The 24634-nt window shown below is 37.1% G+C and overlaps 1 protein-coding gene across 1 annotated transcript in view; it reads right to left on the bottom strand.

Moving 5' to 3' along the window:
• Positions 1-24634, bottom strand: part of LOC116783619 (usherin-like) — a 238386-nt gene that overhangs the window by 70256 nt on the left and 143496 nt on the right. The window contains 7 exon segments of the mRNA XM_032681273.1: positions 2247-2445; positions 8986-9098; positions 10900-11102; positions 12457-12666; positions 14755-14918; positions 17204-17326; positions 20496-20830. Coding sequence (XP_032537164.1) covers positions 2247-2445; positions 8986-9098; positions 10900-11102; positions 12457-12666; positions 14755-14918; positions 17204-17326; positions 20496-20830 — 1347 coding nt within the window.

Below are 24634 nucleotides of genomic sequence, written 5' to 3'. Positions count from 1 at the left end.
AACTTCTAAAATTAATATAATACAAATTTAATTCATATACATGCCAAGATCTGTTAAAAATCTGCCATGCTAAAAACCTGAAATAAATACTTTTACCTTTTAGAAAAAGGGGTTGCCCATAATTCATTGCAAGATTTCAGAAATACTTAGGTTTAGTATAGTATTGCTTTCAAGGGAATTCAAAAGCTAAAGCTGTGTTGGCTGGAATAATTTATATTTTGATTTGAATCCCTCAAATAACTCACTCCCTTAATTACTGTCTTGTCTGACAGGGAATCTTGTGAATACATATTGTTTGCTTTAGTCACAGAGCATGTGATGATGTCTTTGACAAATAGAGACACTATTTCATGACATTAAATCTTACTTTCAAACTAAGAGTTTTCTACCTCATTTGTCAATAAAAACCATTACAGACTCCTGCTATGCTATTGATCCTACTCCTAAACAGGAACTCATATGAAGATTAACCTGAAAATAGCCATAATTTAAAAACGCATCTGACAAATCACAATAGATCCCATTCAGAGTTGCTCATCATTGTCATATAACAGCTACGCACTTGTAGCTGAATCAAAATAGATTTTCTTTACTAGAGAATCTCGTCATTAAACATTTAGCCAAGGAAAAATTTAAGTGGGAAAAAAATGCCCAGCAATTCATGTTAATAGCCACTATTTGCCATGCAGGATTTGAGGAATGATTCCTCACACAGAGAGGCTTTATAGTTTTGTTAGTGTTTTTCAAATTTTGCATAAACCTAGAAATTTCCTGTGGCCTTTAAGTGGTTTGATGCAATCACTTTATGCCAAAGGAGCCATATGAACTACCATCATGTGCTACAGGGATATCTGAATGAATACTTGAGCTGATAAAGCATCATCTCCTCTAGTAGTTTTCAGTGTATGATCTGTGGCATGCAGCTGAGCAAAACTGATTGAATCGTAGAAACAGAGAATATCCTGAGCTGGAAGGGACCCATGAAGTTCATCGAGTCCAACCCCTGGCCCTGCATGGGACAATCCCAAAAATCACACCATGTGCCTTAGAGTGTTGTCCAAATGCTCCTTGAACTCTGTCAAGCTTGGTGATGTGACCATTTCTCTGGGGAGGCTGTTCCAGTGCCCAACCACCCTCAGGATGAAGAACCTTTTCCAAACATCCAACCTAAACCTCCCCTGACAGTTTTATGCCATTCTCTTGGATCCTATCACTGGTCACCAGAGAACAGATCACACCTTTAGGCTGCTGGGTCACTGCTGACTCACATTCAACTTGCCATCAACCAGGATCCCCAGGTCCCTGTCCACAGCCCTGCTTTCCAGCATCGCATTCTCCAGTCTGTACATACATCCAGGGTTGCCCCATCCCACATGCATAATTCAGCACTTGCCTCTGTCAAACTTCATACAGTTGATGATTGCCCACCACTCTAATTTGTTGAGGTCTCTTTTCAGGGCCCCTGCCTTCACAGGAGTCAACAGCTCCTCCCAGTTCAGTGACAATTGTACCAAACAGAATGCAAAAATACATACAGAGATCTCTATATATCCACAATGCAATTTGTCATCATGGGATTGTGTCAGAGGACTCAAGAGGTTGATAGGGATATTCCTCCAACTTCCATTATACGTGGCTTGTGAGATTTACTTTGGATCACACATAGCCTGAATTCTTGGGATGAACACCTGCACTATACACACGGAGCACAGCTTTCTGAAGGGAAGAAACTTCAGATGCATGCTTATGAAGTGAGGTGGTCCATACACTGGTTGGGAACCTAAAGTGCCCATCCAGAGCTGGAACATATTTGAAGGTTTTTGACACACAAGTTCTGGGTTAGCTTCCCGTGCGAGGAATTTAGTTCATATACTAAAATGACTTCTACCATTAACCAGGTAATAAATTAAAACAGTCTGGGGATTCACTTCAAAACTACACCAAACCCAAGTGCTAATGAACACATCATTTCTTCTGAAAGGAGAAAGAAGGTCAACAAAGACTTAACACAACAGAATCACTTGCCATGAGCTGATACACACACAGCTATCCCCGTCCTGAGCTCAAACATCCATATTTGACTTTAAAAAGTTTCAAGATATGTATCAGAGCCTTGATTTCAAAACATCAAAAGAAGCAGAATCCTCCACTTCCTTTCCTCTGATAACTAAAGAGGTTTAGTTTACACACCTATTCCTAAAAGTATTATTTTTTATTACATAGGTAACTTAAGAATATACATTTACCTTCGACTCTGGATGATAACACACTTCTCCACAGATATTTTCATGCTTTTTACATTCTAATGAGACACACATTATATTACTTTTGCTGCTCCTTGGAGTCTTTGATGGGGTACACTTCTGCCACGCTTTACGTAAAAGTTCATACCCCAGGATAATGCCATTTGGCTGTCCTGGTGATGCCCAGTTGATTTGAAGAGACCTACAATAAGAAAATCAACATCTGTTAAATTTTTGGAAGTAGTTATGCCTCTAGAGCTACTTACATTAAATGATTAGCATATAGTAGTTCTACCTTACACTAGTTCACATGGAGTGAAACACTTTAAAGTGTCAAAATGTTCTTCTGGATAATGAATTTCACAGATGCTTTAATAACCGTAGTTGTAAAAGTTTTTAAAAAGTGTCAATATTTGCTAATACTCCATGAAAAGAAATCACACATGCAATCAAAATCCTTAAAAGTCGCTATTTAGAAGAAATCTCATTCCTATTTCTGGAAACTTAGGCACAACAAACTTTCTAATATTTTACTAATTTCATTTCAGTGGTTGGAGAAAGGATGCAGTATGCCTTTCCTGGTGCAAGAGCAAAGGTGTACATGAACAGGGCTGGCGTGACTGTTCCATTCTCAGACAGAAGCCTGCTAAAGCGTGGGCAGTGTGGGGGGCAAAAGACCCCCCCTTTCCTTCTGTGCTGTTGCCACTGCAGCTTACTCACATTGTGCTCAGTTACCATTGAGTATAGGTTTGTATTCATCTTGTCTTTTCCCTGCTTCCAAATAAAATGCATGTTTCTTTGAAATGTATTCTTTAGCATAGAATTAAAAAAATAACTCATTGCAGCATCAGTAAGCACTACTTCCCTTCTGCATTTAAATATTTTCATTGACATAAAATTAGAAGTAAAAAATGGAAGTGTTTATCACAACTAAGACTCGAGACTTCTGACTGAGTGCAAAAGCAGGACTGCGGCAGCCCAAAAAGACGGTCTGTAAAACAAAATCCTGTTATCGATTTCAGGTTTGATATCATACCATCATCAGTTTAAGAAAGAAAATATGTTAAGGGATATCATTAAATCATGTTAAACTGTAGCACGCCTGTCACTACTAAAAATGTGTAGATATTTGCTCCAAAATCTCACTTAGTAGTAAAATGAACAACATTTAAAAAAATGAAAAGGGACATTTGAAAAAACTATACAAATTTTACATTGATATTTCACATGAACACTTCATTTTTTGTATGATCACCATGGAGTGTTGCATAAGACACAAATTTCTTTCACTGTGACTCTCTTTGGGTGGAAAGAAGGCAATCCCAATGCTACATGTAGATCAACAGGAGGACTGACAATACTGCATAGTAAATACTTAGGCTCCAAGTACCTCTTTTTAATCTCCATGTCCCAATTACACAAGCACTGTCAGAATGCCAGTGACATCAGAAATTAGCATTAATTTAAAGTGAAAATGCTTCAGTGAAACAGCAGCTGCTGAGATAAACTTTGACATCTTAACAGAATAAAAATAAATGAACTATTATTTCACTTCCTTGAGGTATAAACAGAGGAATACACACAGCAATAAGCCTTTGCAGAACAGGAATTGATGTCACCTATGAGGGAATAAATTCATAGGTGACTTGTAGAGTCACCATTATCATTCCATGGTCCTCATCTGAACCATAGATTTAATTCCATATTTCATCCATCGCTGTTTTGTATTCTCTTTGCGAAGTCTAGCCATGATATTCTACCACATAGACATGAACACATACTCACACAAATGCACTCACCCACATTTAAATAACGTTAGAAGACCTAACTTAAAAATGTAAAAGCAGGATAATATATTGTTCAAACTTCAGGGAAAAAAAAGAAGATTAAGAAAAAAAGGAAAGGGAGGGTAGTACTTGAACCTTTATAAATGCCATTGAAACTCTCTACTGGTCTTTGCACAGGATAGATCAAAGGAGCAAAGAAAGCATACCCAGCCATATTTTTGAATTATTTGCTTTCTGCAAGTTTCATTCAGATCCTCAAGGGTATATTTTCAAAGTATTGTGCCAGGTTTCTGCAGTTTTTCAAGTCGTATTTTTCTCTAATGTAATTTCAAATTAGGCCTCATAATTAATGCAATGATTTGAACATTTTGCCTTTTCTGCTGAGCTCAGCATGTACTTCTTTCCTTTAACAAGCAATCACTTTATTTTTATTCAATTGATAGATACACATTTGGGGTGGAGATAGCCTGATATTGTGTAAAACTGCAGCTGCACAAGAAAATTGTGTGGCATGGGAGTTCACTGATCAGTGCCAATGAATGTATGACCTTCCAATAGCAGACTCCTTCACAATTTTATGGATGTTTCAGGTATGTCTACACCTTCTGATGTTTGCCACCCATGGCAAATTTTGGCAACGCAGGAAGAACAGTGCATAGCTTGGTTTAAAAAAGAACAGCAGGATTTCCATGGAACTGCAGCAGCTTTTTGACACCTCCCATCTGAAGAAATACCCCAGGCTGAACTGAAAGACCTTCATGAGCAGGTGCAGATTTAATGGGACACGACAGGCACTTTAGTGTGCAGCCAGTTGTATCATGTATGGTGCATTTGATACAGAAGCTGCAGAAACGTGGGGACAGAGCCTGCCCACCCTCTCCTTCTGTCCATCTCCCAACCACTCCCTGTGAGATAAACCGGAATTGTGACTATGCTGAGAAGTGTCCACAGCCTGACCTACAGAAGCAGACTCACAAATAGGCTTAGACGAATGTACAACACCTCACATGCGGAGTATAACCCTTGTCTGCTCAGAGAACACTTTAAGTGTCTGCCATTTATGATAGTTCCAATGCTGGATGAGTCCCTTCTATGACTGCTGGCAATGTGGTGAAAATACTGAAGCAGACAAGGCAGCCTAACCAGGTTCACAGAAACAACCTGCTTCAGACTACAGGGTCCATGAGGCACTGCAGCAGTTTCATGAGATAAAGAACAATTTCAAACTGATCCACAGGGGTGTATTTGCTTTTGGTGAAAGACAGCAAACTGAAATCATCTGGCACAAGCATGTGAAGTCAATTATTTTTGACATTTCTAGGTAGAAATATTATTTTTTTAAAAAATCCATGAAAAATAACAGTATTTTGGGGTTTTTTTATATCACATCAGATGCATTTTGGCAAAACAGACTTTGGAAGGAAAATTCTGGGTTTTGCCTGCTTCATGTATCACCAGCTTCAAGTGCCCATAAAAGAACTCCTCAACACAGTGATAAAGGTTTAACCATGAAGATTAAAAATATATCAAGACCTCACTTCTGAATCCTGATAATGAATGTTCTGTTAGTCTCATCACATACAACGGTTAAGTTTAAAAATCTACAATGCAATGGCTTTACTTTTAGGAGCTGGAACAAAAAAAAAAAATCACACAATTCACCTGACAGTCTTAATAGGGAACACTGCTATTATTAATGACTAGTGGATAAAATACTTCCCTCATCAGGAGATCACACATACTGAGCAACTGCTCCAGCATTATTGCACAGGAGTTAACTACCTGCTGTATTGTGGACTGCAGGGCTGACATAATTAGAGAGGCAGTATGACACAGTACAGACAGCCTGATAAATGGCATCACGCTTCTGTTGTTGCTACAAACTTCTTAGAGAAATCTTTCAGCACTTTGTTTTTCCCATTACTAAAGCAGGGAGAGTGATCAGGTGTCCTCCACGGGAACACTGTCTTGAACACTGTAGGGAAAATGTTATAAAACTAAGCATATGTAAGAAATCTTTGTGTTTTGCTTGTCATATGTCGATAGGATGTGACTCCACAACAACCTTCCCTAGTGTTTCACATTTAATCACATAGCCTGTCTTTTTTTTACTTTCCTCCCATTTCCCCAGTACGGGAAAATCAGATTTACTGGTCTTTAGTTCCCCATATCCCCTTGGAGAAATCTACACTACATTGCCTTATCTTCCATTCTTCTAGTACCAAGACCAATTTAAAGGATATTTAACACAGCACAGCAGTTTGACACTTTCATATTTGATCTCCTTTAGAACTCATGAGCAAATACCCAAACATCCCAATAATTTGTTGCTACAGTTTATCTGTTTTTTCTAAAATCCTTCTCACTAACATGTTGATTTGAAATAATTCCTCCAGCTCATTCACCCACAAACAGCAACTGACACAGAAAACTTCTGAAGTCCCATGATACTGAAAATCAAACCAAAGAATCCACCTAGTTTTCCCCCCATGGCCTTATCTTCTTTGAGCTTTTCTTTACTCTCTGACCAAGGTTTCTGGTTCCCCTAAGGGTGCTTTTAAAGGGCCCTCTCTTCATGAAGACATGAAGGATTTTCCCTAGATTCCCTAGATTAGGCCACATGTTGTCTTCTGAGCCATCAACCTTTGAATTAAGCACTGAACAGAATTGCTGTATTGCAAGGATAAAGAGAAAGAAAAGAAGTATTTTAAAGGAAATTACTTTCCTACACACCATGAGAATTTAATCCACTACACAAACTTTCAGTCAGCGTTCACATGCATGCAGTACTCAGAAAACTTTCCAAACTATGCAACAAAATACAATACTTCTCTATGGAGCCAGATCCTGAGGTCCTAATTAAAAAAAAATAAATAAAAACAAAACCAAAAACTTGATTTCAATAGCAATCGTTTCCACCTAAACATGGCCAGTGCGACCATTCCACCTCTCCCCCACAAAAACCCTAAATGCAGGCAAGAAACATAACAAATCAGAACCTGACTTAGAAGTTCAGGATTGGGTCCCATACTGTTTTCTATTTGAAGTTTGGCATTATAAAATAATTATTTCAGGACTGCGACCTTTTGTGCCAAGTTTCAGCCTGAAGCTGAGTTATTAACTGCAAGGGGTAGAAAAGTAAGGTATTTATAATGGCTCTGGCGGTACAACCTTCATTAGAACTGTGTGGATGGAGCTGCTATCAGAAAGACTTCTAAGTTGGTGAGTGAAATTATAATTTCTGTCATGTAGCACCTTGAGGCGAATTTTAAAACAATTATTTGTGAATGCTACAAAGACATTATCCTACAGCATTCTCATCAATAATACAGCCCCCTAAACTGATTCAGAAGAGGGAAAAATGCCATGATTCCAATTAAAGACAATAAACTGCACAGGCTGTATTACATCTCAGGTATCCCATGAGCCTATACTCTAGAAATGCCTTTTTTCTCTCTCTGATGACAGATATATATTAAAATGTCCTCTTGTCCACACAAAGTGGGTTTTTTTAAGCAAGCTTTTTCTTTTATGGAGGATAAATAAGCAAAATTCATATTCAGTCCAGCACCTGCCGAAGCTGTCAGCTGTAGTGTTTGTCATATTTCAATCAAAGCTGAATCCAGCCAGTCATTTTTATACTGCACAATCCCTACATACTCGAGGACCAGAATTAATGAATTAGCTATTGATTAAATTCCACTCTAGCAAATCCACCGTGGCAAATAAATGAACTACCCGGGGCACATGTAGGCCACGGCCAGACATGTCCGGGCAATCGATCAGTAGTTAGTATTCTTTTGGGATATAAGAACAGCTGATGATAATATGACATGTAGGAAAAGGCAGTGCAGAAACAGAGTGTGTTTCTGGCTGAGCAGATTATAAAGTAGGAAGGCATTTTTGATCCTTTTGCATTCATGTGTTATGACATATTTAGTCTATATATAATAGCAGAAACATGCATAAGTGTTTGCAGTACAGACAATACAGACAAAGGCATACATAAGTTAAAGCCAAGGGCAAAAGATGAGATCCTGAACTGAGTTCTTATCATCAAACAAGCTTTGACTATATCTGTATGTGTGACAGAAAAATAGCAAGGTTAATTTCACCCTTATACAGAAATAAATCCTGAATTCAAGCAAAATGTAGAAATTATAAACAGCAAACCAAAGTCCTTAAGAGACTGAAGAAGCAAGTCCATTCTGCTGGTCATTTCTGAAGGCTCAGAAGCTAGATTTTTGTTATTTTTAGAAGTGGAAAATCACAGGAACAATAACATAAACACAGGAGGTTAACTACTTTATTGTTGGTGCAACTCTGAAAAATTGTTACCAAGTTTAGTTTTACTTTGTCTTTGGAAGATATTAACTCCCAAAGAATCACCGTATAAGTTATTGTGTGACTGCTTCTAAGGACTGCAAATTTGATGCTCCCTTTTACAATTAAGAAGTTTGCCCATGCCTGTGGATGGAGTGGACAGGCAGATTGCAAACAGTGGTTCAAGGAGACATAGATATGCATGCCTTTTAAGATAGCTTACTAATTCTTACTGCTGTGATAGGTGACTTATTTTTACCCAGAATTATTCTAAGTTTCCATTATCAGCATCACATTGCTCCCTGAGCATTAATCTTCCTCTTCTTAACTGACAGCAAAATGTGATAATTTTCATTCCGCTACGCTTCTTCTCTTAACTATTTCCTATTTATTATCGCAGCACAGCAATACCCAAATGGGTATGTACAACCAACCAAGGGTGAGACTTCTTGAATTGGTCTTTTGGCAAAAAAACTTCAAGACCAAAAATAACAACCAGTAAAAATGCTTTCTAAGTGTATACTGAATTCTTTTATGCACCTTTTTCAATTTTGAAAAGACAACTTTATATTTTGGTCCCCATTCCAGCTACAAATGTCCTTGATATATAAAAGCCATCTATATCATAGTACCTTGGGCCAATTACGTGAATAATGGGTGCTGACAGTTGCTTTGGCTCATCTTCCACAGTTGTAATCTGGGTCCCATTGCTTCTCACACAGGCATACACCGTGCAGGCTTCAATCTGATGAAGAAGAACATGAGTTTTATATACTCAGCTGCAGAAACTTTTCAGCTCCGCTACTTGTTTAGACTTTCTCTTCACCCAAGATATAATTCTTTTTTATTTAATAGATTCCATAAAGCCAGGAAAATACTGCAGCTTTGAGATAAGTATATCTACCAGAGATATACTGCATTGTATCACATTTTCCCATACCATTTTCAAAAGAAGGGTATATGCAGCTCTCTGGCACTAATTGTTGTTTTCTACTAAATTATCGCCAACAGAGTTGCAGTGAACTTGTTTTTCTGCATGTATATGTAGACTCTGATACACAACACTGAAAAAACTGTACTTTGATTTGGGGTCTTCTGTAAGTTTTCTACTCCTACCATATATCCTGACATAAAAATAAGGATAATTTTTCCTTAATATTTTCTATTCCTTCATGCCTATTCTGTAAATGAAAACTGAAAAATGTAAATAGGAATCATAAAATTTGTTAGGAAAAAATCCCACAGAAATACAAACTTATTACTCCAGTTCTTGGGATTAAACTAAGCAAAGGCAAGGTGAAATAGGTAATGAAGGATTGTAACACTGTTTCTGTATTGTCAACAGGGAAGTTACTCAAAATAAAAAAAGCATGAAAATGAAAGATAAAACAGTAAGATTACCAGTGAGATGCACATGAATCCCAGATAATATTGTTGTCAGAAAAAGAAAAAAAAGAATCATAGCAAAAAAAAAAATAAAGGCATCTTTTTTTGGCTTTACCTATCACACTGATGCAAATAGAAGTCCAGTATAAATACTAGCAAAGCAGAAGAGAAGAATAATTAACATCTCCAGCAACAGAAGGTGGTCATGGTAAATTAATATAGAGGGTCTATAAGTGAGGCAGTACACTGAATTTGCATTGTTATTGAGAAAAGACAAATGTGTTTCCAAGTGGCATTCAGAAAGTCATATGTGTATTCATGGGTGGAGGTTTGCTGCTTCAGAGGGGCTGGAACATGGAAATCTGTTACGGTATGCCTGCCTGTGATGTTTATTTATGGCATGTAGTAACTGGATGCAAATTTTCAGAATGAAGTATACATGGTACTACTAAGTTCGTCTCATATATAATAATGCAAACCAAATCTTAATGAAACAGACAGGAATAGTTACAATTAAGAGTCAAACTGCATTTCTTGAACATATTAATAGAACTTCAGGATAGAAAGATATTATTTCTTCTTTTTTATTATGTTTCTGCACACAACATTTTGCTTTTCAGTATATATATGCCTAGAGAGGTAAAGACAAAGAAAGGGAAAAGCCATGTCAAATTAGCAGCATAAAAAGTACTACGATGATTTCAAAGATCAGTTCTGATTCCTCCTCAGAAGGATAAAGAAAAATAATGATACAAGGATGTCAAATGCAACATCATTATTTCACTGTACAGATATATTATGCAGGCCTGATGTTTCTAAAACAATTGCAATTTTCTTTTAAAGAGTAGGAGTAGAAGCTTTGCCTCTTTGCAGTATATTTTAGGGCTTTGCTAATGTTTCAGCTCAGAGCATTTAGGGGAAAGTAAATGCAGTTTTGATGATTTGAAAAAGAGATAATGGAAATTTGTGTTATGAAAAGTCTACACAGACCAAAATATGCTGAAAATAAATTTATACCTTGTATGTATATGCACACAAAGATCAGTGCAAACATACGTCCATGTATGTAAAGAAATTCATGAAACGATATTCTGCTTGGAAATCCAAATACTTTAAGTAAAATTAAAGTGTATTACACAACCCAGAAAATATATTCTAACCTGTATATCATACACGGTGAATGGAGACAAATCTGCTAAAAGAAAGGATCCTGGCTCGTTCATTCCAGTCTTGTACTGCTTATTATTTACATAGACAGAGTACCCTGTGACAACACCATTCGGGTTTGAAGGCGATGTCCAGATGACACGTACAGCTGTACTGTTGATGATGACAACCTCTGGAGGGAACATGCCCTCAGGCTCTAGAAATAAAGGAAGAAACTGAATAAACTCCAGCTGTCTCTGCAAAAGCACTTGTTTAACCAAATGCAGATTAGTATTTAGGTTTAGCAAAGGGTTCACTGCTTATCTGCTTTCCTCTGATGAAGTTATCACAGTCTGTAGTCTTCTGTAAATTGGCTTATTATACTCTCAGTTAGAAATCATGAGAGCTGATGGTAAAATGCTTTATACCAGCAGCATAGTGTCAATCATCAGTAGTATGTGGCCAGTGAGATATGATGATAAATTATTCACCCATCTGCACTGCCAACATGCAAATATTATTTTTATGTCTCCACAATCCCAATTCTTCCAAAAAAAAAAGAGAGAAAAATAGAGAATTTTAAATAAAAACCTGAGACCAAAATACCTTATGTCTGGTGGAACGTGACATTATCAGCCTTATAGCTGAAGCAATATGAAGCAATATGCAATATTATCATTATGTAAATGGTTTTGAATGTTGATTACTATAGGTAATGATGAAGTCTAACACTTATTTAAAAAAAAAAAAAAAAACAACACCTTCCTCAGCGTTAAATTACATAATTATCTAAGCATGTCAGAAATAACCATGCAAAGACCTATTTTTATCATAAGAACCCATCTTTACCAGTTGAAAAATTGCCCTTATGATCAATTCTATTTTATAAACAAAAGGTGTTGACCTTTGGCATGAGAAAGGAAATGGAATCCTCCCTTAAAGTGCTTTGCTAATGACCTGGAACACTTGCTTCTGAGGTAATGATATTATAATGTTTATAATGAGACTTTATAAAGCAAAAAGATTAGAAAGACCATTCTAAACAGATTTCAGATGCACAATTTTTTTATTATTATTTTATCCTCAACCTCTACCCCCAGCCCTGTACTTGCCCACTGGCACAGAAATGACTCAAAGAATTTTCTTAGAGGCTGAACTTATACCTAGAGTTTCTAGTGACTCAGGAAAGGCTCTGTGCATGACTGTCATGTCAAAATCATATTGCTTCACAGAGCAAATCTTTTAAAAAACCCATTAATTGTTTCTAAATTCCACCATTTATTGATATGAACTCAGTTCCAAACTTAGTGCACACATATAGGAATATGCAGGAGAAGATGAGAACAAACTGGGTTAATATCTGCTATTAGAGCTTTTCCTTCTGTCTCAGTGGGACCATTTATTGATCTACCACATGATGACAACCAGCACTTAAGCATTTTAGCGTTTTAGACCTTTTTCCCTTTATACCGGAAATTTTATAATGGAAGGATGACTGATCTCAACCCTAACAAAAATCAATCAATTTCATTCTCGGATTTTAAGCCAAGCTGCATTCACTGCTAACCAACCTCCATCTGAGGTAGTCACATGCACAACTTCACTGTTGATGCTGTGGACTCCATTAAAAACTTGAGAAAATATCTGATACTCTGTGTTGGGCTGCAAATCACCTATGACTACAGAGTTTACATCAGCCTGGATCCTTAGAGATCTTCTCTCATCAGTAGAATTCAAGAAGAGGGTATAATACACGACATCTCCTTGCAAATCCTGTAGTGCTAGGAAAAGAAAGGAAAAACATTGGAACATCAACTGGGAAACATTCAGTCAGCAAGTTTCTTATCAACATATATTGTGAAGAGTAAAACAAATTTTATGCAGACCCTTTTATGTAAAAAAAAAGGAAAGCTTCCATCAAGTGCCTTCAGTTTCACCCTTGTAAGCAGTGATGAAAACCGCTCCTCCTAATTTGTCAAAGTTGTTAACGGTCCATCATCCCATCCAACACTACAGAAAGCTTTCCTTCTCTAGGCATCCCCATGATGACAATGGAATATGTGAAGTAAACAAATTAATAGGTGAAACCCAGTGCAAGCAGTGGTGTGCAGGCCTTGCAGCTTGTTATTGCAAAAGGATGCCTTTCACCCAGATCAAAGGAAGAGAGCAAATCAGATTGCTCCATGGAACTCGTGTAAGATGGAAACCTCAAGGATCTTTTCCCTTTTTGCCCCTTCTCTTCAAACAACATTCCCCCACCCCACCCTGCTCCTGAGTTAATTCTTGAGCCACGAATAAAGGACCAGCGCCTATGCCTTAAATTCTAGTGATATTCAACTTTACACAGATTGCCTTTTGGCCTTAAAGAAAATGAAAAGCTGTGTTATTATTTTAGAGCAAACAGGATCATATCATCTACATGTAAAGCTGTAATACACTCAAAAGCATTATATATACAAGGGAAAAAAACAAATTCTCACATTTCTTCCTAAAATGTGTTTTACCCAGCACTAACTTCCTCAGAGAAAGGAAATAAAAAACAATGTAATTTTCTGGCTACACAGAGAAGGACATTCACTGATCTGAGCTGATGGATAAGCAATGAATGCAGGCAAGTCTTCTCCATTTTAGCAACTGAGATGTCATCTGTTACCTTATCTGTTGTTTGTCAAACAGTTTAAGTTCAGATCTGATCAAATGCAACTGCTTTTCCAGTAAGCATCCAGATGAAAAGAATAATTATGACAAAAACTTTAAGCACTAACACATACTGCTTTAGATGACACACTGTACCACTGAACAGGACTCAGCTCACTGGGAAACAGCAATGATAAAAGCCAAAAGCATATTTACAGATTCAATAATACATGGTTTTGTCATTGAAATTCTTAATCAAGAATGACATGCTATTTTTAAGTGGTACAGCTACAAGTTTTAAATCATTAGAAATTAAAAATCTCCAGTAGGGAAAAGAAAGATAGCAGGGTAACTTATGCTAAGGGCTCTCAAGTTCCCAAAGAAAACATAAAAATAATTTGAAAACTAATATTATGAAAAAAAATGAAACATGGATATACAGATAGTTTATATGCTTATTGCAACATAAGAAGTCATAAAATATGATAAGGTTTTCAAATAGTGAATGGCCTTGTCTTGGTGTTAAACTTCTGCATTTGCAAACATATATGGAGGAAATTTCTAAGGTATGAATGAAAATAAAACCAGATTGCATTACCTACATCTAGAAGGTCAGGGGTTTAGATTACTAAGGTAATGAAACTTCAGTGAGCTGCTTCAGATCTATTACATTTGTCAGTTTTTATAAGCATTGCTTACTTCAGGCATGCAATTATAAAATAAAGAGACTACATTTGTTGCAATTCAGCACCCAGTCCTTACAAAATCATTTGCATGTAAGTCATGAAGAAATTCCCCACCGCTGTATTAGCAAACCAACTAGAGAAATTGGCTAAATTCATTTTACGGAGCAGAGCAAAAATAAAGACAAAGGGGATCCTCACATCGTGAAGGAATGTATATGTAAATTTTTATACAAAGAGATGAAATAGACCACAAAGACTACAGGATTTTTGTGTAGTACTGCTTTATAGATGTCTCATGAGTTTGCATTAACTATTTCTTCACTTTCACTATTCTCGTTCCACAGAAAGAGCATATAATAAACATGAACAAGACTGAGAAACAGCAAAATGTGCATTTTTTTTCCCCCCTATTTCTTTCCTCTCTTTTCAAGGACATTTAGGAATATTATAAATCAAGGACTGTGTTTCCTGTGAGAGCAAGGCAGACCAATGTAAGTGATGGCAGGTTACCATCTAGTTACTGGAATGAATACTAAGCACACTTACTTGGTTTTGACCATTCGACTTCTACAGCAGTATGATTAACAGCACGTGCAACGAGGACACTTCCTTTCTCTGGTAATCCTGCTAATGTAGTAGCTACCACTTCTTCACTTGGTGTATATCCTACCTCGTTGTGCACTATGAGCTTGTACTCATATGTTGTGTACCTAAGACATTTTAAAAATAATGAAATGGAATGAAAAATGAAACATAGACATAGGAAATACTTGCTGTAAGCCTTCTGTCTGTGCCAAAGTTTTGTGGTTAGCTCTCCTCCTGTAATAAAATTCAGCTGCATGATGTGCACCAACGACGACTTTATAAGAGGCATCTATTTTTTGCAAATAAGTCAGCACGATTAACACAGTAACGAAAATAAAACACATTATTTCACTTCTTCATAGTTGTAGCTTCTGAGGTGTTGAGAGATTACAGCTCAATTCAATATGTAATTACAGCAGTGGCAACCTGCCAAAATTTGGATCAGAATTTAATCAAATGAGGCTTTTTTTCTCTTTTGGGAAACCCATTGATTTTTAACTTGCAGAGTCTCATTTGTAAAAGAGATTCTCCACACAGTCAGGACTCTTCTACTACAAAAGCATCCAAAAAAAGCTCCTAGGAGTTCAAATTCATTTAATAAAGTAATTTCTTCAGAACTGTGTATATTCCACTTACATAGATTTATGAAATCCTACATGTGTATTTAGTAAACTAAGTAAGTGACTGGCACTTCATCATTATATCAAAGGTATATTAATGTATTTTAAGTGGGATTTCATAATCTCAAATTTAATTTCCTCATAAAAAGCCTCACACAAAACCACACAAGAACAGAAACTCAGGATCATCTTCACATTTTCACTGAAGCTGCAACACGTTGGGATAAATGTCTACAAATGCAATAAAGGAACATACAGTTAATGTCTAATATTTAGAGGTTTTAGTACAAAAAGTCACTCACAGTGTATATTTAATTCATTTTACTTTTTAATATTTACTTTTTTTTAGACACTTTACTAAACACCCCGATTTTCAAAAGAGCTGAGCTTTAATACTCCCATGAGAAGAAAGCAAATTAATGGGAACTCACTAGCTCCACCTGTAACTATAAGCATTGAGGAACAGTGACAACATACATAACACATCTTATTTCTCTCTTTGCAAGTGTATTATTTTCTTGGACACTGTAGCACACATACAATAAAAAATGACTGCAAAAATATAGCTGCAGGTTGCAGAACCCTCCCCAAAAGAAGTGTTCAGGTGTGTCCAAGGGCTAGGCACACTCTTCTGGCCATAGCTCATACAACCCAAAACGTCACTGTGCCTAATGACAGGTCACTTGGACCCTGTCAGAATGTATTGCCCCCTCTGAACTGGTAACATAACTGTCTATGCTACTGAAATGAGCCAAACTAAAACCAAAGGAAACTCTATGTAGAATTTCAAACATGGTTGAAAGAAAGAAATGGACACTTTGGCAGGATTGATACAAGAACAGCTCCATGATCAGTTATTGCAACAGACAGAAATGAGAAGTGACTTTCAGCAAGTAGGCAATGACAAGCCAGAGGCAGTAGCCCTTGGCTTGGTTCAGTCTATACAATGGCAGGAGCAGAGGTCACATTCTCCTGGTTCACGTTGTGCTCAGGAGAGACACTCACACAATTTTTACAGAAGTAAGAGGCAAGTTCAGATTTTTGAAGGCCAAAGATATACAGTTCTCAAAGCATGCCAGCACACAAGCACAGGGAACACTCATCCCGAAATCATCCATGAGAGTTTTCCCAAGACTTCACCTATGAGAAACCCAATGCATAATTCATGTTTAATCTTCCATTACAATTTCTTGATGTGTTTGTTTGTTTGCCTTAAAGAACAGCAGCCTTGACTTCAAGATGCAGAAACTAATTTTGGTCAAGAGAAAATGTCTTGCTCTACACTACACAGTAAGCACTGCTACATACTGAGGAACAGAACACTCAATCCATTTATCCACTCTCAACACTCTGCATTTAACTGTGATGAAGTTAACACAACAAAACCAGGTAAAAAAAGAAACATTGCTGAAACCAAGTTGCAAATGTCTCCCATCTAGGACTTCTCAAACATCCATTCTGCCTGTGCTCTGACTTTACCAACACACAAATCTAGAGTACATGTACACATAAATTTAAATGGTTTGATTGCATGAGCATATCAATGCTAAAATTTCACAAGATTTTTATTTTCATTTGTTTTTCAGAGCAAAACAATATATGAGTCAAGAATGACAGACTAAGAATAAATCCCTGCATATTAGAATGATTAATACCGAAGATGATGACAAAAAATATTTCATTACATAATTAATATGTTCACTACATAAAGACATTAGAAATACTTTGAACTATTAAACATACACTATACAAAATGCCAGCATTTGTTTTTATAGTTTTTGTAATCTCACCTGCTAAGACCCTTATCTTCATAAAACCACTGAGTTCCTGAGTAAATATTGTGCCACAGATTTAAATCTTCAGGGGGATTTGATGCAAGTGGTTGCTGGATTTTACGTCTCAGGAGCTCATATCTAACACAAAAGACAAGCAGAACACCAGGATTATCTCAACTAATGTTATTACACAAAAAAAAAAAAAAGCCAACCAGTTTTTTTAAAGCAACACATTATTTTGTTTTTACAGCTGTAAACTTTCTGAGATAAACATTCTTTTTAATGTTTCATGATTTAAAACATTCAATTACTCAAAAAAACCCAAACCCTACTTTGAAAATGGAAAATGAAGCACTTCCATTTGAAAAAAATTAGTTTATTTAATGATTTACAGATTTTAATCTTTGTGGAAATGTTATGAAGATCAAGTCCAAACAGCCCCATAACAGTATCTTATGCAGACTCGCATGATTTTCACAGGTTATTCCAGAATATGAAATGATAAGGCATCCTTCTTGCAGATGTACTGCAACATATAGCATTGCAATTACTATTTTACTAGTAGTAGCAACTTAAGTGTGCCTTTGTACTTAATGTGCTTTTACAAATAACCACAGTGCAAATTATGGGTAAAAACAGGCACAGAATGAGTTAACTGTTTGATCCATCTATAGGCCTTAGCAAGGCATCTTTGTATTTGGGTAGACATTCATGATGTGAGAAAGAACCCTGAAAGACCAAACTATTTCATCCTGGTTTTAATTGTTATCTGAAGCTCTATTCCTGCCTCTGTTCCAAACAGCAGGTCAGCCAAAGCCCATCTTTCATCAGGTCAGCCATGAGACTGCCTGATTTGGAAAAGATGCTTTTCACCAAGGCTGCGTCACACACTCTTCATCATCTTTTACACAAAACCTTCATGGAATTTAATAAAAATTAAACCACTTAATGTCTACACGAACTAAAGGGGATAGATGGTATTATAGTTCGCATTTCCTAATCATTCTAGCAGACATAGGAAACTGTACTCTAAAGGAAACAAAATTAGATACATTTTTTAAAAATCTTTAACATTATTATTCTTTATTGCATTTCAGAGGACATTTTAATGTTTTTGTTCTGTTTGATAGTGGTGTTTTATTTGTAAGGTGTCACATGTTTGTACCCTTCATACCAGCTATAGAACCAGGCTGGATTTGCTTTCAGTGGTGAGCTGCAGTTTTAATCAAACTATTGTTACAACAGTGTTTCCACTCATGCCCAGCAAATTAGGGTCATATGCATATATTCACTTAAATACACAACTTGATTCTCTGAAGTGCTGAGCTGCTGTGCTTCATCCTGTCCCCGCCCCCCATTGTGGAAAGGTGCTACTGTTAAATTCTAGACAAAAGTATGTGGATACTCAGGCAGATCTTAAAGGCTGTCATTTCAAGCGCGTATTTGTGAAAATGTTTCCCTGTTTAAGTATTCTGCAGAATACCTCAGCGTGGGTCAGCACTCTGCTGCCATGATCACGCTGATCAATGGCTTCATGTGTAATTTGACACTTTTTAATGTTAAGATCATCTCCAGTTTGGAGAGGAAATGTTGGACAATACCATTCCAGATTTGAAACCCTGAATTAAGAGGTATTTAACAGGTACTGCATACAGTGATCTTGTATTGCTCCAAAACCAGAAATCAACTGAGATGTTCTTTTACAAGAGGTCTGAGGCTTCCTGTGCTCCATGGCAGGTAGGAGGTACCTGCGCAACTTCCAACAACTTTCAGCCTTGAGTTTAGGGAATAATCCTCAACAGGTACAAGCAAGCATTGTGCCACTTAGTGATGCCAAACCAAATTATTGCAGAAATTGGGATTACAACTTTAGAAATTATACAGTAAAAACTAATGAAACTCAAACTCTGTCAAAAAAAAATCAGATGACTTTATAACAAGAACAACTCTCACATGAGTGGTTCATTAGTGTCAGTCCAAAGACAGATCGTTACAGTTTTATAGGAAACAATCCTGGCATATTCTGTCCAGCATATTTCATAGAAGACTCATGAAAAACATCAAATCTTTTTGAATGCTGAGTGCCGATCATGTGTAAATCACCCCCACTGGCAGCTGCTGCTGCTACTCTGCTTGCTGCAGACTTCTTGTTCCATCATGCTGTACAGAGCAGCTGCTTCAGTGGTTGTTCTTGTTGAGGGCAGTATGGCACACCATGAAAGAAATGAAATCTGCAGATGTAGGTCGTGCTGATTTACTTCAATAATCTATGGTAAAACGGTCATGTTGTTAACCCCAGAATAACAGGGACCGCTTTTCCGAAACTTCAAATTTTACTGTAGAACAATCATCGTTTCATTCAGTTGTAGTGTGCTCTAATTAAGCCTGAAGAAAAAGTCAAGCTACTGTGCTGTAATAACATACGCAACTGAAATGGCATTACATGATAATTATTGAACCCATCAGTGCACCTAGAAGAGAGCTAGCAACCAGAACATATGGAGAGAGCTATAATTCCATGCACAGTGTTTCATGATACATTAAAGTACTAGAAGGAAAGATTTGACATTTTTTATTGGGTATATATAAAGATATATTTGTCTTTATAAACCTTTATGCACTCAAATCCATATTTTTTTTAATGTATATCTACACACACGCACTCAGTAATCAACATTTAAATCAAGATCCCCATTCCAACATTGCAGAAAAATCTCAGAGGAGATGCCTTTCTTTGATTCCTGTGGTGAAATCCAGCCTGCTATATCCAGCACTTAATTGCATTTCTTATTTTGGCTATGCACCCTAAATTCTAGGATTTTAACTTCCATTTTCTCATGCACTGTCTCATTTATAACTTATTCATCACTTAAGTTTTGAAGATTATTTTATGCCATCACACTTCCAAATGTTCACTTTCTTTTAATGTGGAATAACCCACATAGAGTATTGAGAATATTGGATGTGTTAGTTACTCATATTTACAGAGATCTCATATTTTTCTCATCATTTTGTCAGTGGAACTTGTTGCCTGAACTCATCACCAAAAAGTGGCTGATGCTGCAGCCCAAATTAGTTAACACTTTTCAAATATCTTGTGCTTACTACTTCTGGCTTTTCAAACAGCACTGATCTGAAAGACCCAGAGCCTTCCAGCACAGACAACACACTTGCTCTTTGCTGAGCCCTAAAGAGAAACTTCAAAAAGTCAGAAATTAAGAGATCACAACACAAAGCTTGCATCACTCAGAATTTTGAGTTAGATTTAGGTATGGAGAAGACAACTGCTATCTCAGCTGCAGCTTACCTCAGATAAGGACCATTTGGCCTTAGTGGTGGTTGCCAAGAAATGGCTATAAAGGACTCACTGATTGGAGTCACAGATAATGGACTAACACTCTGAGGAATGGTTGAAGGTGTCGTCACTCTCGTAGGCAAACTCTCCGTGCAGCCTCCTAGAAAGCCATCACCTCCAGTACAAGCTATTATAGTGACAGAGTAGTTTGTATAGGGTATAAGATTAGTCACCAAATGACTTAACCTTGAGGAAGGGTTCCCAGCAATGACAATTCGTGGATCAGGCATGCGAATCTCATAATTAAGGATTTCTCCATTTTGTATCAGAGGAGGTTTCCATGAGACCTGAAGGAGGAGGGGAAGAAAAAAATAATTAAAATAACAGATTTCAGAAATACAAACATAACATGCTACAGATGGACAGAAGTGGGATTTGAAGATGTTCTTTTCCTTCTTCATCAAAATAGACTTTTGTTTTTAAATGTACATCAGTTAGAAATCTAATCTCCTTTAATTTTAGGGAGGTTTGCAGTAACAGTTGTAGCCATCGAAAAACCTAATATTTTGTTTCACCAGTAAAATGTGAATGCTCCATGTCACTCAAAATTCCATGACACGTTCAGATACATTAGCAAAAGTTATTATTATAGGTATCACTGTCACTTACTTTCTTAAGGTGTATTACCTGGTGTGCTCATCTATTAGTGGCAGAGTAAAACCAAATCTTATTTTGTGTTTGCACAATTTTCAGAAATATATAACTGCATTAGCTCCTATAAGAAAACAGATTTTCCTGCACTCTTTATATGAGGAAATATGCGGGTTTTCCCTTTTATTTTTCATTAACGAATTACACTGGTAAGTATCAGACAAAGAACAGGCACACTTTTCCATTTTAAAACCTATAAAATTATACTGAGAAAACTTTATCATAAAAAGATTGAAAATTGCATACAGAATTAATGTTTTTTATATATTTATATATATACATACACACACACACACACATATATATACATACGCAGACTGCTACTCTCACTGTGGTTTTACTTTTACTAAACTGAGGTTAGGTGGGGGGTTTTTTTAAATTTTTCTTTTTTTTTCTTTTAAAGCACATTGTTATATATATTTATTCTTACCAGCTCCACTGAGGAATCACTCAAATCATTGCACTATAAAGTGCAAGACTGTTCTAAATTCTTTTTTAAGGCTTTCTGCCATGGTACCACAACAGAGGGGACTTCAGACTGACACAATAACGGCATGTAACTGTATTAAGAATCTCAAACTTTCATAAAGGTAGTGTAAAAGCATCTATTCATCCTTCTTTCCCTAGAAGTCCCAGTGCAGGAACCATAGCAGCTTTGCTTTGCTCTGAGGCTGTTTTCCTTGCCGTTCACCCACTAAACTATAAAAATTGCTGTCTCTCTCCCAGGCACGGGATAATTAAGGATTGAATCCAACATAGCAAAGAACATAGAAATGGAGAAAATCTAGATATGCATAGATATGCACAAAACCTAGATTTGCATAGAACAAAATGAAGAAAGACAATATTGAAGTGTTAAATAGTAATACCAAGATACTTTAGTATCTGTTAATTTGAATTTTTTTCCTTAATTCTCTCCAGTCTCCAAAATAAGTATCTTTTAAAATGTATATGCACAATTACACACAGCTATGGAAACAGAGAAGCTTGATTTATGAAATGATTTTTTAAAAACCCTTGGGGATTACAAAATGTTATATCTTAGGTACAGAGCAACCTCTTGGGCCATCAGACTTGTAAGAAACCTGGCAGCAAAGTGCTGGAGAAAGCTGAAGGATTCTGATAACAGAATCTGGAATACTATTAAACAGAGAATTAGAAACAGGGTGATCTTGAGTAAAGACAGGAAAATCAAGATTATTGGTGCCCACATAGGAAAGGCTTAGCTCTGGCTAATTATCAAATGCTCTATTCAGATTTCTGTTACTTCTGGCCCCAAATCATGATCAAACAAATAAGGAACATACTAATGATAAAGCAACGAAAAATTTCACAGAAGGTAGGAATTGATTCTGTACCATTTTGATAGACACTGAGCAAATCTCTCATTTTGAAGTAGTTCATGTAATCTAGTCATAAGCCTAGGAAACGGAAAAGAATGGGTGATCAGCACAGACAACAGAAAAGGTTTTCAAGTACACCTCTGTACTGGGTTTGGCTGGGAAGAGCTATTTTCATAGCAGCTACTGTGAGGCTGTTTTGGCTTTATGTTGAAAACAGTGTTGATAACAAGGGATGTTTTTGTTATTGCTGAGCAGTGCTCTCAAAGCATCAAGGCCTTTTCTGTCTCTCACTCCCGTAACGGAGCAAGAGGCAAAGGACATAAGCAGAAACAAGGGAAGCAAATGCAAAGAAAAGTAAGAGATACACAATCAGAAATTGCAACAGGGTGCACACACAGGCTGTACAATCCTTGGACATGCAAGGATGGAGAATTTGATATAAAAACTTAACTGGACACTGCCCTGAGCTGCCTGCTGGGGGTGCACAAAGAATTGAGAGGGGACACAGCTGGGACAGCTCACCCCAGATGATAAAAGGGATCTCCCATACTACATGGTATCATGCTTAGTATATAAAGCTTGGGGGAGAAGAGAGAAGGGGTTATGTTTGGAGTGATGGCATTTGTCTTCCCAAGTAACCATTACATGTGATGGAGCCCTGCTTTCTTGGAGAGGGCTGAATATCTGCCTGCCCGTAGGAAGTTGTGAATGATTTCCTTGTTTTGCTTTGCTTGTGCATGCAGCTTTTGCTTTACCTGTTAAACTGGTTTTATACCAGTCCACAAGTTTTCTCACCTTTACTCTTCCAATTATCTTCCCCATCCCACTGTAGAGGGAGTGAGCAAGTGCCTGTATGAGGGTTGGTTGCTGGATGGGGTTAAACCACGACAAGGTAGAAAGCATTTAGGTCAATAAATTTCAGGTGAGATTTTTTCCAACCCCAGTGCTTTTTGTTGCTACCATACTGCACACACTGACTGCATTGTCTGTGTCACAGAAAGAGGGGAATGAGCTTGATTCACTTTTAGTTTCAGGGACATCTCTTTGAAGCTGCTGGAAGAAGCACAGGTGATTTTAAGGTCTGACATGTCACAGCAAAACACTCATATCTGCAACCGTGATTATGTTAATGTTGTTTAAGGTGTAGCACCTATCCTAAAATTCTGCCTCAGTGAAGATAACATATTTGCAGTCTTTTTTAGGAATATTAATAAAGAAAATCTGTCATTGGTGAAAAAAGCCTTCTTACTTGTTGCTTAATGCAAGGTGGCTTCTAATAAAAGAACTGTATGCCAAATACTTTGGAAAATTCCTAGTAATACTCTCTCAGGAGAGAAAATTGTCTAAAAACATTCACCTTGTACCAAATCCGTTGTGGTTTAACCCCAGCCAGCAGCTGAGTACCATGCAGCCACTCACTGACTCCCCCACCAGCAGGATCAGGGAGAGAATACGAAGGGTAAAACCTAGAAAACTCATGGATTGAGATAAAGACAGTAATATGAAAAGCAAAAGAAGCCATGCACACAAGCAAAGCAAAACAAGGAATTAAGTCACTGCTTCCCATGGGCAGGCAGGTGTTCAGCCGTCTCCAGGAGAGCAGGGACCCATCACAGGTAACGATGACTTGGGAAGACAAAACGTCATCAGTCCAAACCTTTCCCCTGCTCCTTCTTCCCCCTAGTTTTATAGACAGAGCATGAGGTCATATGGTTGGGAATATTTCTTTGATCAGACGAGGTGAGCTGTCCCAGCTGTGTCTCCTCCAGACTTCCCAGGCACTCCCAGTCTCCTCACCAGCATGGCAGTACAAACAGCAGAAAAGGCCTTGGCTCTGTGCTCAGCAATAACAAAAACATCTCTGTATTATCAACCCTGTGTTCAGCACAGATCCAAACCACAGCCCCATAACTAGCCACTGTGAAGAAAATTAACTCTACCCCAGCTGAAACCAGCACACAAATCTTATTTCCTGGAAGAGAGGGTGAATTATTTTTTAATCATGTTTCATTTTAGATGCCTAACTTTTATGTCTAAAACCAAAATATTACTCTAATACAACTTGTGATAGATTCACCATATACTGCAACCCCTTCA

This window comes from Chiroxiphia lanceolata, chromosome 3 (assembly GCF_009829145.1).
Source record: "Chiroxiphia lanceolata isolate bChiLan1 chromosome 3, bChiLan1.pri, whole genome shotgun sequence".
NCBI classification, from domain to species: Eukaryota; Metazoa; Chordata; class Aves; order Passeriformes; family Pipridae; genus Chiroxiphia; species Chiroxiphia lanceolata.
Note: the sequence above shows the minus strand (reverse complement) of the source record. Positions and strands in the feature narration are given on the sequence as shown.